At 46.8% G+C, this 13650-nt stretch overlaps 4 protein-coding genes across 4 annotated transcripts; all 4 read right to left on the bottom strand.

Moving 5' to 3' along the window:
- Positions 1–996: 996 nt before the first annotated feature.
- Positions 997–2600, bottom strand: ENH_00010280 (SAG family member; the record flags this gene model as incomplete). Its single annotated transcript, XM_013584103.1, has 5 exons — positions 997–1123; positions 1267–1467; positions 1688–1785; positions 1942–2153; positions 2420–2600. 5 exons carry the CDS (start codon positions 2598–2600, stop codon positions 997–999), a joined length of 819 nt encoding a protein of 272 aa, XP_013439557.1.
- Positions 2601–4672: 2072 nt separating this feature from the next.
- On the bottom strand, positions 4673–6329 carry ENH_00010290 (SAG family member; the record flags this gene model as incomplete). Its single annotated transcript, XM_013584104.1, has 5 exons — positions 4673–4784; positions 4942–5145; positions 5369–5466; positions 5664–5869; positions 6146–6329. 5 exons carry the CDS (start codon positions 6327–6329, stop codon positions 4673–4675), a joined length of 804 nt encoding a protein of 267 aa, XP_013439558.1.
- Positions 6330–7512: 1183 nt separating this feature from the next.
- Positions 7513–9074, bottom strand: ENH_00010300 (SAG family member; the record flags this gene model as incomplete). Its single annotated transcript, XM_013584105.1, has 5 exons — positions 7513–7621; positions 7774–7977; positions 8127–8224; positions 8401–8591; positions 8891–9074. 5 exons carry the CDS (start codon positions 9072–9074, stop codon positions 7513–7515), a joined length of 786 nt encoding a protein of 261 aa, XP_013439559.1.
- A 2532-nt stretch (positions 9075–11606) lies between these two features.
- ENH_00010310 (SAG family member) lies at positions 11607–11813 on the bottom strand (the record flags this gene model as incomplete). Its single annotated transcript, XM_013584106.1, has 1 exon — positions 11607–11813. The coding sequence occupies one exon, from the start codon at positions 11811–11813 to the stop codon at positions 11607–11609; it is 207 nt and encodes a 68-aa protein (XP_013439560.1).
- Positions 11814–13650: the final 1837 nt, after the last annotated feature.

The raw sequence follows: 13650 nt of genomic DNA on the forward strand, positions 1-13650 counted from the left end.
GAAAAGCGATGTATCCTCATATGAGCTGTGACCAGTAAATTGGGAAATGCAGAGGCCTATACCAACGGTCACTGCTCCTCAGCAGTCTTTACTGTATTGATTTAAGCTACCATAGATCCTTTTTGCACGTGGGCTCGGTGTTGACTCCGGAGAAGGTAATGACTTGAAACAAACGCGCGCTGCTCATTACAGCAGTGGCGGCAAGAATGTGCAGTACAAGAGAATCACTCAAGAAATCTTCCGTAGTGAGAGCGAAATTCGAGGTAGGAGACCTACCATTACAGGCCAAAGTTTAGATATGTTTTCTGGTTCTCTCAGATCAGAGGGATTCAAAATTGAAATTTCAAAACGTCCCTGTCACTGGGGAACTTCAAATCAATCAGTACAGACTCAGAAAAGCATATTCATTGTCTCGCAACTAAGTAACACGTCCTAAAAGGAAGCACAGACTAGGAACGCATGCTGTTCACAATTATTGGAAGCCTTGTCTCACTATCTCACTATTCTGTCCTAACAGCTTCATTAAGTGTAAATAAAAGACACTTTGGGTAGTAAAAGTGGCAGCCTCTCGCCTAGCTGACTAAGTGCTCCTCCTGAAGTGAATATAGAATCATTACTACGATTCCCGGGGAGGGCTTGACCCGGCACTACGTCAAAATACATTGCGGAAGAGATATTGGACAGCGAAATCCAAAGTCACGGAGCAAACGAAGTCAACTCATTCATGACCGGCACCGCTAACAGTTTCATATGAAAGATGCGGTACGGAACGAAGTTAGCGATGACGAGATTAGCTAGTCCATAAAGTGCAAAGTACGAGTTAGTAGTGGGGATAGAAAAGTAAGATGCATTTCTTGCCCAAAGGTCCTTTTTATCACCCATAGGCAGTAGGTAGTAGTGAAGTTCATATGCCAGCCTCTATTTGACTCAGAAGTGCTACCCTACTTGCACAGCTTCGACATATCCAATGGCTGATTTGCAGCTTATTTGCTGGGTCTATCTCAGAAGGATCAAACTGAAGGACAAAAGAGCGGCGTGGGACAAAAGAATGGTGACAACACTGGGAACAGATGTAGGCGCTGCGCTCGACTCCACTTCCCAGAGAGCATTGTAAAGCTCAGTTCTGAAAAACACACAAGGCAACTGTTGTTTTGGGCGGTGGGATACGCACTGTGCAGAGAATCATGCTTTTGTGCTGACGGGCATTGATAGCTGTGTTCTACACTTTTTGTTGTTGACTTGTCATGCGGGTGGTTTGGCGCTTACGTGAATGGCGTATCCCCAGTTAGGAGCGGCTCTATGAAGTAGCAGAACAAGATATTGTTGCCTGCTGCACAGTTTTTGGTGGCGGCACAAGAAACCTTTGTGCTTTTGGTCGACAGTAAAATCGCGACATTGCTGGCCGCTACATTACTAAATGGAGCCTGTGTAACGTCGTATTTGCCTGTTGACGGGTCGAAGCTGGACCTGGGGAATGAAAGCAACAGCAGTCAAATCAGAATAGATAAACTCTTACGCAGATGCAGATCTGGAAAAAGAGGACGACCGCAAAGGTGAATAGGTGGGGCAATAGTCTACATCAAGAATGCTCATGTTAAAACAGAACTCCCAAGTCCGACGCGAGTCCAGATTGGCATAGTTGGTGGGGATATTGGTCGAGGAAAACGAAATGAAGTAAACAACTGACTGTTGGAGGTAGCTGAGTCCAGCTCTATAAGTAGCCCGGATGAAAGCGTCGCAGTCAAACTTCGTATTGTGTGCAAATGGGATTACGAGTCCAGGATACTGCAGCAACGCGATGTAAATCACATTGCATATTTCCTTTAACAAGCGAAAAAAAGCTAAATTTTTACGTTGCCTTGGGGCCATTTAAAGCTGTAGCTGTGGGTAACCGCTGAATAAAGTCAGCGCTGTACTGTTCGGCTGGTGCTAGAGCCATACCGTTTCCGCATTTGCACTTTCCGCTGAGTTACATGTAGCTGCATCTTCACCCGCAAGCTTTTCTGCAATTTTTATGGCAGTGGGATTTTCCAGATTCCTCTCTTGGATTTTATTGAAGCTTTCGGTCACCTCATTATCTTTCGCTTTGGTGAGGGCTTCTAACAGATCTTTGAGGTCTTCTGTTCTGATGGAGTTTATGACGGCCAGGCATTCTGGAAACGGTACCACAACACAAGTTGAATGTGAATGCGGCTATATTTGCAGCAGCGGCTTGCAATGGGCCATCCAGCAGCCATCTCATGAGTACATAGGCAGACTTGCATTGAGGCGCGGCTGGGATGTCGCATCAGCAATGGAATGCGTTGAGGCCGTCATAATGTGGAAGCACAACACCCGTAGGCCCGCATGTCTCCACAAATCAAGCTATGGATGGGGCTAGTTCGACGTCATTCACTTGTTATTCTCATCTATACTTCACCATCAGTTTTATCTTCGGCCGTGGGCGGCGTCTGCTCAACAGACACAAGCAATTTTGAATGAAGACGATTTTCTTGAGAGCCTGCTGCAGCCGAGCGAATCGAGAGCGCTGTTGAGAACTCTGAAGCTGTGAGGTTTCCAATTAGGCCAGCATAGCAAGCAAACAAACATGCGCGACCCATTGTGGGAAGTAGGATTGTTACAAAGTAAACGATAACACACGAAACCGAACGTAAAGGCACCAGAAGAGAAAAAGGGAAAGATACGGAGGCCGTAGGTCTGTACGATCTCTTCGCGACGGCTACTAATTCTGTTGTGTGTGTTTTACAAGCGTTGGAGGCTTCTATGTTGTTTCTAGTAGCAGAGATCGCTACAATGCCACGACCCCACTATAAAGTCACTCAATGGCTTGCATCAACACTTCCAGAAATTCTATGGATCTTTAAAATTAAAACTTTTGAGTTTATTATTACCCTTCGGCCCATATTTCCTCTTTCTCAGGGGTAAGTTTGCCTGTTGCAGATCCCGATGAGTCACCGACGGCCTAGCCACTCTGTCCACACACCATCCAACACTGGGCGGAGAAGACTGGTGCATGGGACACTTCTACTCAGAAAACATTAAATATATGAATTCGCCTTTACAGAAGGGTATTTTGAGTGTAAGAATGAGAAACAAGACACTATTCATGGTTCGGTTGAGGTCAAGGCGTCACGTGAGCAGCTGGTGACCTGCATCCTCACAAGTTCCCAACGGCAAAATTTGTGATTTGTCTGGATATTGCAGCCCAATATTTAATTAAAACATGCTCAGGCAGGATATAGAGAAGCCAAATAGTGCCCACACGCTGTGTATGCTCGTATGCTTGACCCGCCTTGCTTACGCTGGTGCTTCTTCACGCCGGTTTCCCAATCAAAGAATCACGACAGTTTTCCCACCAATATTTTCTCTGGCCCTTAGATATAGAAAATATGCGCTTATTCAACGATACTGAGAACGACTATTTCACATCGGCCAGTGTTGCCGTCTGCGTAACGGGCTCGCTGTCGCCGCGCCAAACGCATTACAGCTCAGCCACTGTAATGCCACAGAATGCTGTGACTTATCTGTGCACAGAGCCCCCATCGCATAATTCGTGACAAAATTGATATAAACTCCGGCACAACAGTGAAGCGCACGGAAAAGGCTAGTTCTCCTCCCTACTAGAGCCCTCACTATCGAAATCTTGAGCCGCTTCACGCCGTGCCACTTTTGTTGCATTTGCTTGTGAGCTGGTCATGACTTCTCCTGATGCACCCTTCTTCAATTTTGTGTTTGGAAGATGTGCACCGGTTTCACCAAGCCACAAACTTTTACTCCCTTTAACGAATAAATGCGGAACTATGGCCTAAAGTTTTCGAGATTGATGTGTACAACTTGGCTTGTAGCCAGTGATGATGTTTCTTCATATTGTCCAGTACATAGGGAATGATATTAATTTAACCTCTACATTTAAACATCGACCACTTCGCCTCGCTTTTTTGCCAAGCACTCCCAATCTATTCCAGAGTGTTGGATTCAACTATGTACGCGTTACTTTCTCCTTAGCAGGACATATTCCGGGAGAGAAAGGGGGGATGTAAAAGTTGGTTAAAAACATTGGCAGTTTATCCGATTTGAAAACAAAGTTTGGAGTGCTTTAACTATGTATGGGTTACTTTCTGCTTAGCAGGACAAATTTCGGGACAGAAAGGAGGAATGTAAGTTAGCTTAAAAATTGACAGTTCATCCGATTTGAAAACAAAGACTGGAATGCGTTCTCAAAGGCAGTGCATCGTGATACTGAGGATACCAAATGACGCCGCTTTTCTTGGTATTTTTCACCAGTCGCTGTTGCTTTCTGTAGACATAAGACGCTCCCCTTCTTCCTCTTTCTCACTTTCTGTAGACATAAGACGCTTCCCTTCTTCCTCTTTCTCAGAGATAAATTGACTGGGAAGTGCAACTGCAGCGTTCAATTTGCTCGGCAAATTAAATTTGCCCCATCACCAGCATTTCGAGCGTTCCTTTGATTCTTTTATTAATTACTATGCGAAGTGAAACTGTATATCACCGTGCAGGATATCCCTGCACCGCTTCACTCGAGGATGAAGTTCAGACGACAGAAAGGAAAAAGCCATCGCTGCGATGCTTCGGTCGCCTGCTCTGACGTGGAAGACGTCAAGCCATTGTTCAAAATGGCAATCAGCACTGCTGCGTTGTCAGTTATCAGCCGTTATTGGCTCAAGATTGCCAAGGCGAGAGTAAAAAGCGCAGCCGTAATGCCAGGAAGTGGAATGCACGCTGAGCCTTGCTGTCGCCTCAGGAGTGCCTCATACACTTCAGCCCTGCAAAATACTCGCCCACAGTGCTAGCCAAAAGTTGGTTTCACCTTGCGCCCATACAGTTCTGATGGCAGTACATAGGACCTCAAGATGTTCGTTCGAGCAGTTTTCCTCTAAGAAGAAGCATAAGCCAGCTCTTTGTTGCATGACAAAAGCTCACTTGATCGGCTGCACTTCGTCCAGTGCCAAGGGCTGTATGAAATAGCAAAACAAGACATTGCTACCAGCTTCGCAATCTGTAGTGGCAGCACATGATACCTTCTCCGCTTTAGTAGATACTATGGCCGCAAGATTTTTGGCCGCCAGATTGTCCCATGGAGCTTCGCCCAGCTTGGTAGTATCAGCCGATGCGTCGTAGTTCTGCCTGCGCAAAGGAGCCCGAAATAGCAAGCTCAAAGAAGCTCAACCAATGCAGTCAATTAGTGGAGGTGATGAAAGTAGCACGACACCCCAAAATCGTTGCGTGGAAAGCGCGGAGTAATAACGGGAAAAGCCACTCTGCACCAACACCATGAGCAGGCCCTCTCTTTTGTTAAACATGGAATGATAGTAGTATTTCCTTGAACAGAAATCTTGAGCAAACGGACTCTTGCAGATGGTTTAGTCCTGTAGTGAAGGATTCATTGATCAAAGATTCGCAGTCGAACTCTGCGGAATGATCAAAAGTAATAACAAGTCCAGAATACTGCGCACGAGCAACAAGACAACAAGCAAAAACATATGACTTCGACAAATGACGATATTGTGAGTCTAAAATCACATCGCCGGCGGGGTAGGCAGAAGCTTATAGCTAACAAATGCATGTGTGCAAGCTCCTAATGAATCTGTGCACGAAGGCGCTATCGAATAGTTCGTGACGAAATCTGGCACCGAAGCTCGCACCGGCGACTTATTCGCAGTTGTTGCGTCACATGTTGATTTGTCGGTTCCTGCAAGTTCTTGTGCGATTTCAATGACGCTAGTTTTATTCCCACTTTTCCCAGCAGGCTGAAGGCTTTCGCGAACTTCGTCTTCGTTCGCCTTCGTCAGTTCGTTCAGCAACCCATTCAGGCCTTTCGCTCGCAGAGAATTTAGAACGAGCAGGCACGCTGAATACGGGCAGATAGCGCAGGCCACGTTTAGAGGAATAAAGCTGTATGCAGCTGATAAAGTACGATGGCACCCAAGCAGGCGTGCCTATAGGAGTGGTGCTGGCGCCTGCTGAAACTCCAAGTAAACAGAATGCCATGAATTATGTTGACCAGAGAGACTATCGAAGGAAAGTATACTGTCCTATTATTATGGTGGCATTAGGGGCTGCAAACAACACAGCAACTGAAAATAGCTTGTTTTTCGTTGCCCTCAATTTTATATGCCTCCTTTACCTTCAGTTTGGTCTTTGGCCGTAGGCGGGGTTGCATCTTGAGCGAAAGAAGGCTGTTTTGTGTCTAGGCTCCCGTGATGTGGGCTGATAACGGCAGAGCGAATAGGGACTGCTGCTGAAAAGTTCGGTGCCGCTGTCCCGGCGAGGAGACCAGCGTAGCACGCTAACAGGCGAATTCGAGACATCAAGGAAAAACACGGGGACCCGAAGGTTCAATAGGGACAAAATGGATAAGCACACACAAGAGGCGACAGGATAAAAGTGTGCAAGTTTGGAGGGACAAATGCGTGCGTGCAGTGGGGAACTAAGTGCTCGTCGAGGTAACAGTCCTGCCGGCCAGCTAGAGCAGGGTGCTGTTCCACCAGCCAAGATACCATGATCTGATCTAATGGATTGAGCGCCCAAATTTGTCTAGGTTCCACGGAAAATGTTCAAGTATACGGCTTAGCAGTTCACTGGTCTGTAAAATACATCCTAGGCGTAGATCCAAATGCGTGTGTGTGTGACATCCATCGCTCACGTGCACTGCGTATTGCGGTATACCAGAAATAGGATTGTACCACTTTACATGCGACATGACGTACTTTCCAGTTTTGTTTTTTATCTGCCAGAGGAGTCTTCTAGGTGAGGTCAGCGATGCTTCGCCGCTTTGTAGACCCGGGTGTCTTTCCAATGGTGGGAATCTCCCACGTGAAATGAGACAGGGTAGCCTTAACTTCGTGCGTGGTTGAGTCTTCTCCAGAAAGTGATGTTAAATTGAAAAGTAGCTGAAAAGTAAAGTCAAGTAGCTGAAATAGACTTTATTTTGACCTGATTTTGACCTGATCGCTGCAGTGAGTTTCGCGTTTTTTGCATCCTGAAGCTTCTGATTAAAATGAGCATCGAGAGAAAGTGCCGCTAGATCTAATGTCTCCTGCCGGGACTAAAGCGCTTGAAACATTGCTAGAGAAACTGAACATTTTCGATTTGAAATATGACGTACATTAGATTGAATTGTCAAGCAATGTTTCGTTTACCTTCCAACATGTTAACGAATTCACACGAAGGAAGAATCGTCTACCTGAGGCGCTGCGAGTACTCTAAACAAAGAGCGCCCCAATTGCCTATCCTTCTCGAAACATATTTCGGAAAAAGAGATCGACTGGTACTTGCAGTCGCAACGTTTGAACCCGCACAAGATACATTCACCTTATAAAAAATACCCCAGTGGTTTGTCAGTGTTTCCAGTACTTGAAGGCGATGCGAAGGGAAGCCATGCACCACGGCTCCGGGTATCCAGTCTCCTTCCTTGTGCAGCTTCACTCCAGTCAGCAAGAACAAACAAGTGATGGAACCGCTATGGTACTTTGTTCCACATCTCCACCGTATTTAACTCAACAGAACGAGCGCGAGCGAGAAGAGCGTAGCTGTGATACCAGGAACTATGGTAGATGCTGAGCCCCGCTGCCGCTTCAACAGAGCCTCGTACACATCAGCGCTGCAAAAGGCAATGAAAAATGCTCGGTTTTAGAATTGGCGCAACGCTTTTTTGCCCAAATATGTGGTTTTGATCATGCTGCATACGACGACAAGGTGGTGGTGGTGAGTTGGTGCTGTTTCTCTCGGGTTATTCAGTGTTGATACACTCACTCAATTGGGTTTGCTTCTTCCTTTCCCAAAGCCTCTTTGAAATAGCAATAAAGAACATTTTTGCCGGCTGTGCAGCCTGAAGTGGCAGCACACGCCACTTTTGCGGCCTTCTTTGACACTATGGCCGCAAGATTCTTTGCTGCAGCATCGTTCAGTGGAGCTGTGCCCAATTTATTAGTTTCAGCGGTCGCGTCATAGTTCGCCCTGATCAAAAAACGACAATTCTCAAGTCGAAAGTGTCAGCGCAACAGTGCAGCCGAACAGAAGAGGAAGCGCATCAAAAAAAAGTGGCTATGAACCGCTGTTCAGACATATGTGGGGCTGAATGCTTCAAGAGGAAAACTGAAACTGACTTTTCGAGATGGCTTAGTCCTGCAGCAAAAGACTCATTGATAAGAGCCTTGCAGTCGAAGTCCGTGGAGTAATCAAAAGTGATTACAAGTCCAGGATACTGAGCACAACAAGGGCATCAAGAACTATGTGACAGTTTTGCATCTGTGCGGGGCTAAAGTCGCCTCACACGGGCTTAGAAAAAAGCGCGACAACTAATAAACGCAAGTGGGCAGGGGAGTCAGTGCATTGGGGCCCTGTCAGTGTTCCTCCCGGACTTGGTGCCGAAAACCACACCTGATTTTCTCCTTCTGGTCCTCCACAACTTTCGTCGGACCCAGCAAGCTCTTTTGCGATATCAGTGACACTTTTACCATTCCGCTGTAGAGGCTGTATTTCACTAACTTCACCAGCTTCTGCTTTAGCCAGTTCATTCAGCAACCCATTCAGGCCTTCCGTTCGCAAGGTATTCAGGATGGGTAAGCAATCTGAATAGGAGCAGGCAACACACGCCACGTTTTAGCTAATGAATGAAGCTCATCGGGCTCATGATCCGCAGGTCAGCGGTAGACTACTGAATGCCTTGACCCAGCAGGCATGCCTAATGTCATAGCGATTCCATATGTTGGGACTACGAGGGAGCTGCTCATTTCCTGTCGTCCTGTTTCGGCAGCAAACTCAATGGCATTTTATCTTCACGTGAGGATATACACAGACTAGAGGATGCTAACAAGAAAATAGAGGCTAGCTTGCCTATGGTCGGCCTCTACCCACATCCCCAACTCACCTTCGGTTTTCTCTGTGGCAGAAGGCTGCTCTGCTACCTGTGCAAGGGAAGATGCCCTAATGTTTAGGCTCCTGTGGTGGGGGCTGACAGCAGCGGAGCGAACGGGGACTGCTGCTGAAAAGTCCGGTGCCGCTGCCCCGGCGAGGAGACCAGCGTAGCATGCCAACAGGCGAATTAGAGACATTAAGGAAAAACCCGGGGACCCGAAGGGTCAACAGGGACAAAATGGATGAGCACACACAGGCCAACAGGCGACAGAATAAAAAAGTAAAGTGTGCAGATTTGGAGGAACCAATGCGTGAGTGCAATGGTTAACTAAGTGCTCATCCAGGTAGCAATGCCACCTACCAGCTAGAGCACGGTGCTGTTCCACCACCTGGGAGACCATGATGCATTCTTTTGGATCAGGCCCTCAAATTTGTGTCGGTTCAACAGAAAGTGTTCAAATATATTGCTTAGGTGTTCACTGGCCTGCTAAAATCAATGCATCTTCCGTGAGGTCTAGGCGTAGACCCAAATGCGTGTGTGTGTGAGTGATTTCTACCGCTCACGTCCACTCTGTGTTGCAGTATACGTGAAAGCTAGTTCTATCATTTCACATTTCACATAACTTCCTCCCCATTTTGTTTTTCATCTATAAGGGGGTTCCATAGCTGAGGTAAACACTGTTTTGCCGGTGCAAGGGCTGGGGAGAATCTGCCATATGAAGGAAGACGAAGACACGCCGAATCTTGGTCCCTTGCATGGTCGAGTCTTCTTCAGAAGGCAACGAAAAATAGAATATTTTAGCTACTTGGCATTATTTCGACGTGATCTCGGCAGTTGATTCCGGGCTTTTTGCATGCTGAAGCTTCTCACTAAAATGAGCATCGAGAGAAAGCATGCTGCTAGATCTAATGTCTCCCTCCTGCCGCGATTACAGCACTTCGAAACACAAGCTAGAAACACCAAAAAACTGCAAACTTTCTATTTGAAATATGACGTACAGTAGATTGAATTGTCAAGCAGTGTTTCGAATATCTCCCGTTATGTGAGCGAATTCACACGAAGGGAGTATCGTCCACGTGAGGCGCTGCGAGTACTGTAAACAAAGAGCGCCCTAATTACTTATCCTTCTCGAAACATAATTCGGAAAGAGGAATCGACTGGTACGTGCAGTCGCAACGTTTGAACTCGCACAAGATACATCCACCTAATAAAAAATACACTAATGGCTTGTCAGTGTTTCCAGTAATTGAAGGCGATGTGAAGATAATCCATGTACTACTCCGCAGGGTATGCAGTATCCTTCCTTGTGCAGCTTCACAGTAAGAAAAAACAAGTTATGGAACCGCCGCTCAACCTTTTTCGAGGTATTTCACCACAGTCAACTCAACAGAACCAACGCGAGCGAGAAGAGCGTAGCTGTGATGCTGGGAACTGTGATCGATGCTGAACCCCGCTGCCGCTTCAACAGGGCCTCGTACACACCAGCGCTGCAAAAAATAAAACGCAGTGTTCGGCGTAGGTCTCATGCCCAAATATGTGGTCTTGATCACGCCGTATACGACGGTGTGGTGGTGGTGAGTTGGCGGATTTTTAATAAAAAACGGTGCTCCCAGAAATTTCAGTTGATATACTCACTCAATTGGCTTTACTTCTTCCTTTTCCAAAGGATCTATGAAATAGCAATAAAGCACATTTTTGCCAGCTGTACAATTTGTAGTGGCAGCACATGACACTTTTGCAGCTTTCTTGGACACTATGGCCGCAAGATTTTTTGCCGATATATCGTCCAATGGATCTGTTCCCAGTTTATTTTCTCCATTGGTCGCGTCGTAGTTCGCCCTGATAAAAGAAAGACAATTCTCAAGTCGAAGGAGTCAGCGCAACAGGGCTGCAAGACAGAGGAGGAAGCGCATCAAAAAAAGTGGCTGTGCACCGCTGTTCAGAGACATATGCAAGGCCGTATGCTTCAGTGAAAAAACCGGAATAGCGAATCGTTAAAGAAAAAAACAGAAACAAACAGACTTTTCGAGATGGTCTAGTCCTGCAGTAAAAGACTCATTGATTAGAGCCTTGCAGTCGAAGCTCGTGGAGTGGTCAAACGTGATTACAAGTCCAGGATACTGAGCACAGCAAGGGCATCAACAACTATGTGAGATGCAAGTATTACGGGGCTAAATTCGCCTCGCTCGAGCCGTAGACAAAAACACAACTAATAAACACAATTGGATAGGGGAGTCAGTGCATTGGGGTCCTGCCAGTATTTCGCGCGGTGCCGAAAGCCATACCTGATTCTCAGATGATCCAGTACAACTTTGGTCAGCGCCAGCAAGCTCTTCTGCGATGGCAGTGACAGTTTTACCACTCTTCTGTAGAGGACTTATTGCACTAACCTCCCCGTCTCCCGCTTCAGCCAGTTCCTCGAGCAACCCATTCAGGCCTTCCGTTCGCAAGCTATTCAGGATGGGTAAGCAGTCTGGATAGGGGCAGATAACACACATGTTTTAGCTAGTGGATAAAGCTGTGCGCAGACTGAATGTCTCGACCAGGCAAGCATACCTAACCTCATAGCGATGCCGTGTGTTGACTATGACGTCTTGTCCCGGCAAGCAAACTTGGCGTTTTCTCAACGAGAAGATGCAGTTTGCTTGCCAGAGCTTCACATGAGGATATACACAAACTCCTGTGAATGTTTACCAGAAGAGAGAGGCTAGCTTGCCTATTGCCGGCCTCACGCCCGCATTCTCAGTTTACCTGTAGTTTTCTTTGCAGCAGTGGGTGTCGTTGCTACTTGTGCGAGGGAAGATGCCTTAGTGTCTAGGATCTTGTGGTGCAGATTGACAGCGGCAGAGCGAATGGGGACTGCGGTTGAAAAGTCCGGTGCCCCTGCTCCAGCGAGGAGACCAGCGTACCACGCCAACAGGCCAAGTCGAGACATTGCGGAGAAACACAGAAGGAAGGCGGAGGGACAACAGGAACAAAGTGGGCGAGCACACCCAGGTCAACAAAAAAAATTGAAATGCTGGGAAAATCTCGTGTGTAGGATGAGAAACTCAGGGCTCATCGACGTGACAGTCCCAGCTGCCAGCTAGACCATGGTAGTGTTCCACCACCTGAGCTGCGATGAGCAAACCTGTTTCTTAGAATTCTGCTTTGTGAAGCTTCAACAGAAAATGCTTTAAGATCCTAATGTGCAGGTTTTTCGTGGTCTGTTGAAGTGAGCGGTTACTCGATTAGTGACTACCTGCTGCCGAGATGCGTGTGTGTGTGTGTTGATCTGTCGCGCGCGCGCATTACGAGCTGCGGAACGTGAACAGAGCCTAATTAAACAATTTAGTGTAAGGCGTGGTTCTGCTAATGTCTAATTTTACATATGCTCTTCCCGAGAAGTCTTCTTGGTTAGGTAAGCAATGTGCTACGTGAGGGCCAAAGCGGTGCCGAATTCCAGAGGCTCGGTGGGATGTGCGAAAGACATAACACGCACGCGCTGTAGTCTCTCGCGCAGCCATGCCATTTCCGTTAGGCTAAGATAAACAGATAATGTTTTAAATATTTTGCGTTATTTCGGCCGGACCAAGTTCTATGAATTTAATTGCCTCGCATCCTGTGCAAAAGCGACACCGTGCGATGTGGTGCTCCTATGTGTCCCTCCGTAGTTTGTTGGCCGATCCTACAAAACAGTTCAATTTGAGACACCACCCAAAATTAATATGATACATATGTGAGCCTGTTGAGTTAATGGGATCAGTCTGGTCTGTTAAGAATAGGCTAGACCCCCATGTGCCGTCGAACGTTGGGGGGTGTGCCCGTTGAGGGACTAACCTTAGCAGATGCTGCGGTCAGTCATGTTGTGTCATTACGACTTCATTTTTGTGTTATTTTCTAGATTCTGTATGAATGCATCCCCAACTTTCTATGATGGCTCGTACGCTAGGTGAAGTGACTCCAGTGACAGCATCGGATCGTTTTACATGGCTATGACCGCATCTCCCTCTATATTACGACAAGGCATTTTATGCTCCTTAGACAATTTTGGTAGATAAGCACGTTCCTTCATCGTAAAAATGTGAGCGCTCTTCGGCCTACGATGCGTTCAAGTGGTGGACCAAAACATTGAAGCACTGACGTGTACGCACGCATTCGCTGACAGACTCACGGTCACTGAGGGGCTGCGATAAACTCACTGTATACACTGAAATTTCATGCACTGAATAGGAGTTCCGCTACTGGCGCATAAGCAAGCGTCGAAACAGCCTTCCTGCACGGCTCTATTTTTCCAGTGAGCTGCGGCCTGCGGCATAGATGCCTTTCTAAGTTTTCGTATGAAATTTTGAGGGTTTTCACAGAGCACACAGAGCCTCGAGAAAGCCAGCACACGTGTTTGCGTGCACTCAGATTTAGAATCCGTGCGGGTAATTGATTGCAATATGCCCTAACTCCTCCCTCCAAACTGTTCTAACTTCCTCATTTTACTTGTGAACTCTAGTAGACTCCGAAACGGCATGTATATGCACCTTGTTTACTCGTGCCCGCATATGCTCGTGAATGAGAGTTCGTAAATATACGTTTGCCCACGTGTGAATGTGTGTGTGTACACCTGTATTTTTGTACCAGCATGCTCACGTTGCATATTGGTAGGTGCAACTTCCGTTCGCATGTCTACTCATGCGTGCGCTAACCTTGACATACTTGTACGTGAAATATGTGGTGCGCTCACGCCCATGGTCTTTTAATGCATACAAGTTTGAGAAGCGTTAATCCAGCACATTCATTTG

This window comes from Eimeria necatrix, genomic scaffold (assembly GCF_000499385.1).
Source record: "Eimeria necatrix Houghton genomic scaffold, Enh_scaff12, whole genome shotgun sequence".
Classification (NCBI taxonomy): domain Eukaryota; phylum Apicomplexa; class Conoidasida; order Eucoccidiorida; family Eimeriidae; genus Eimeria; species Eimeria necatrix.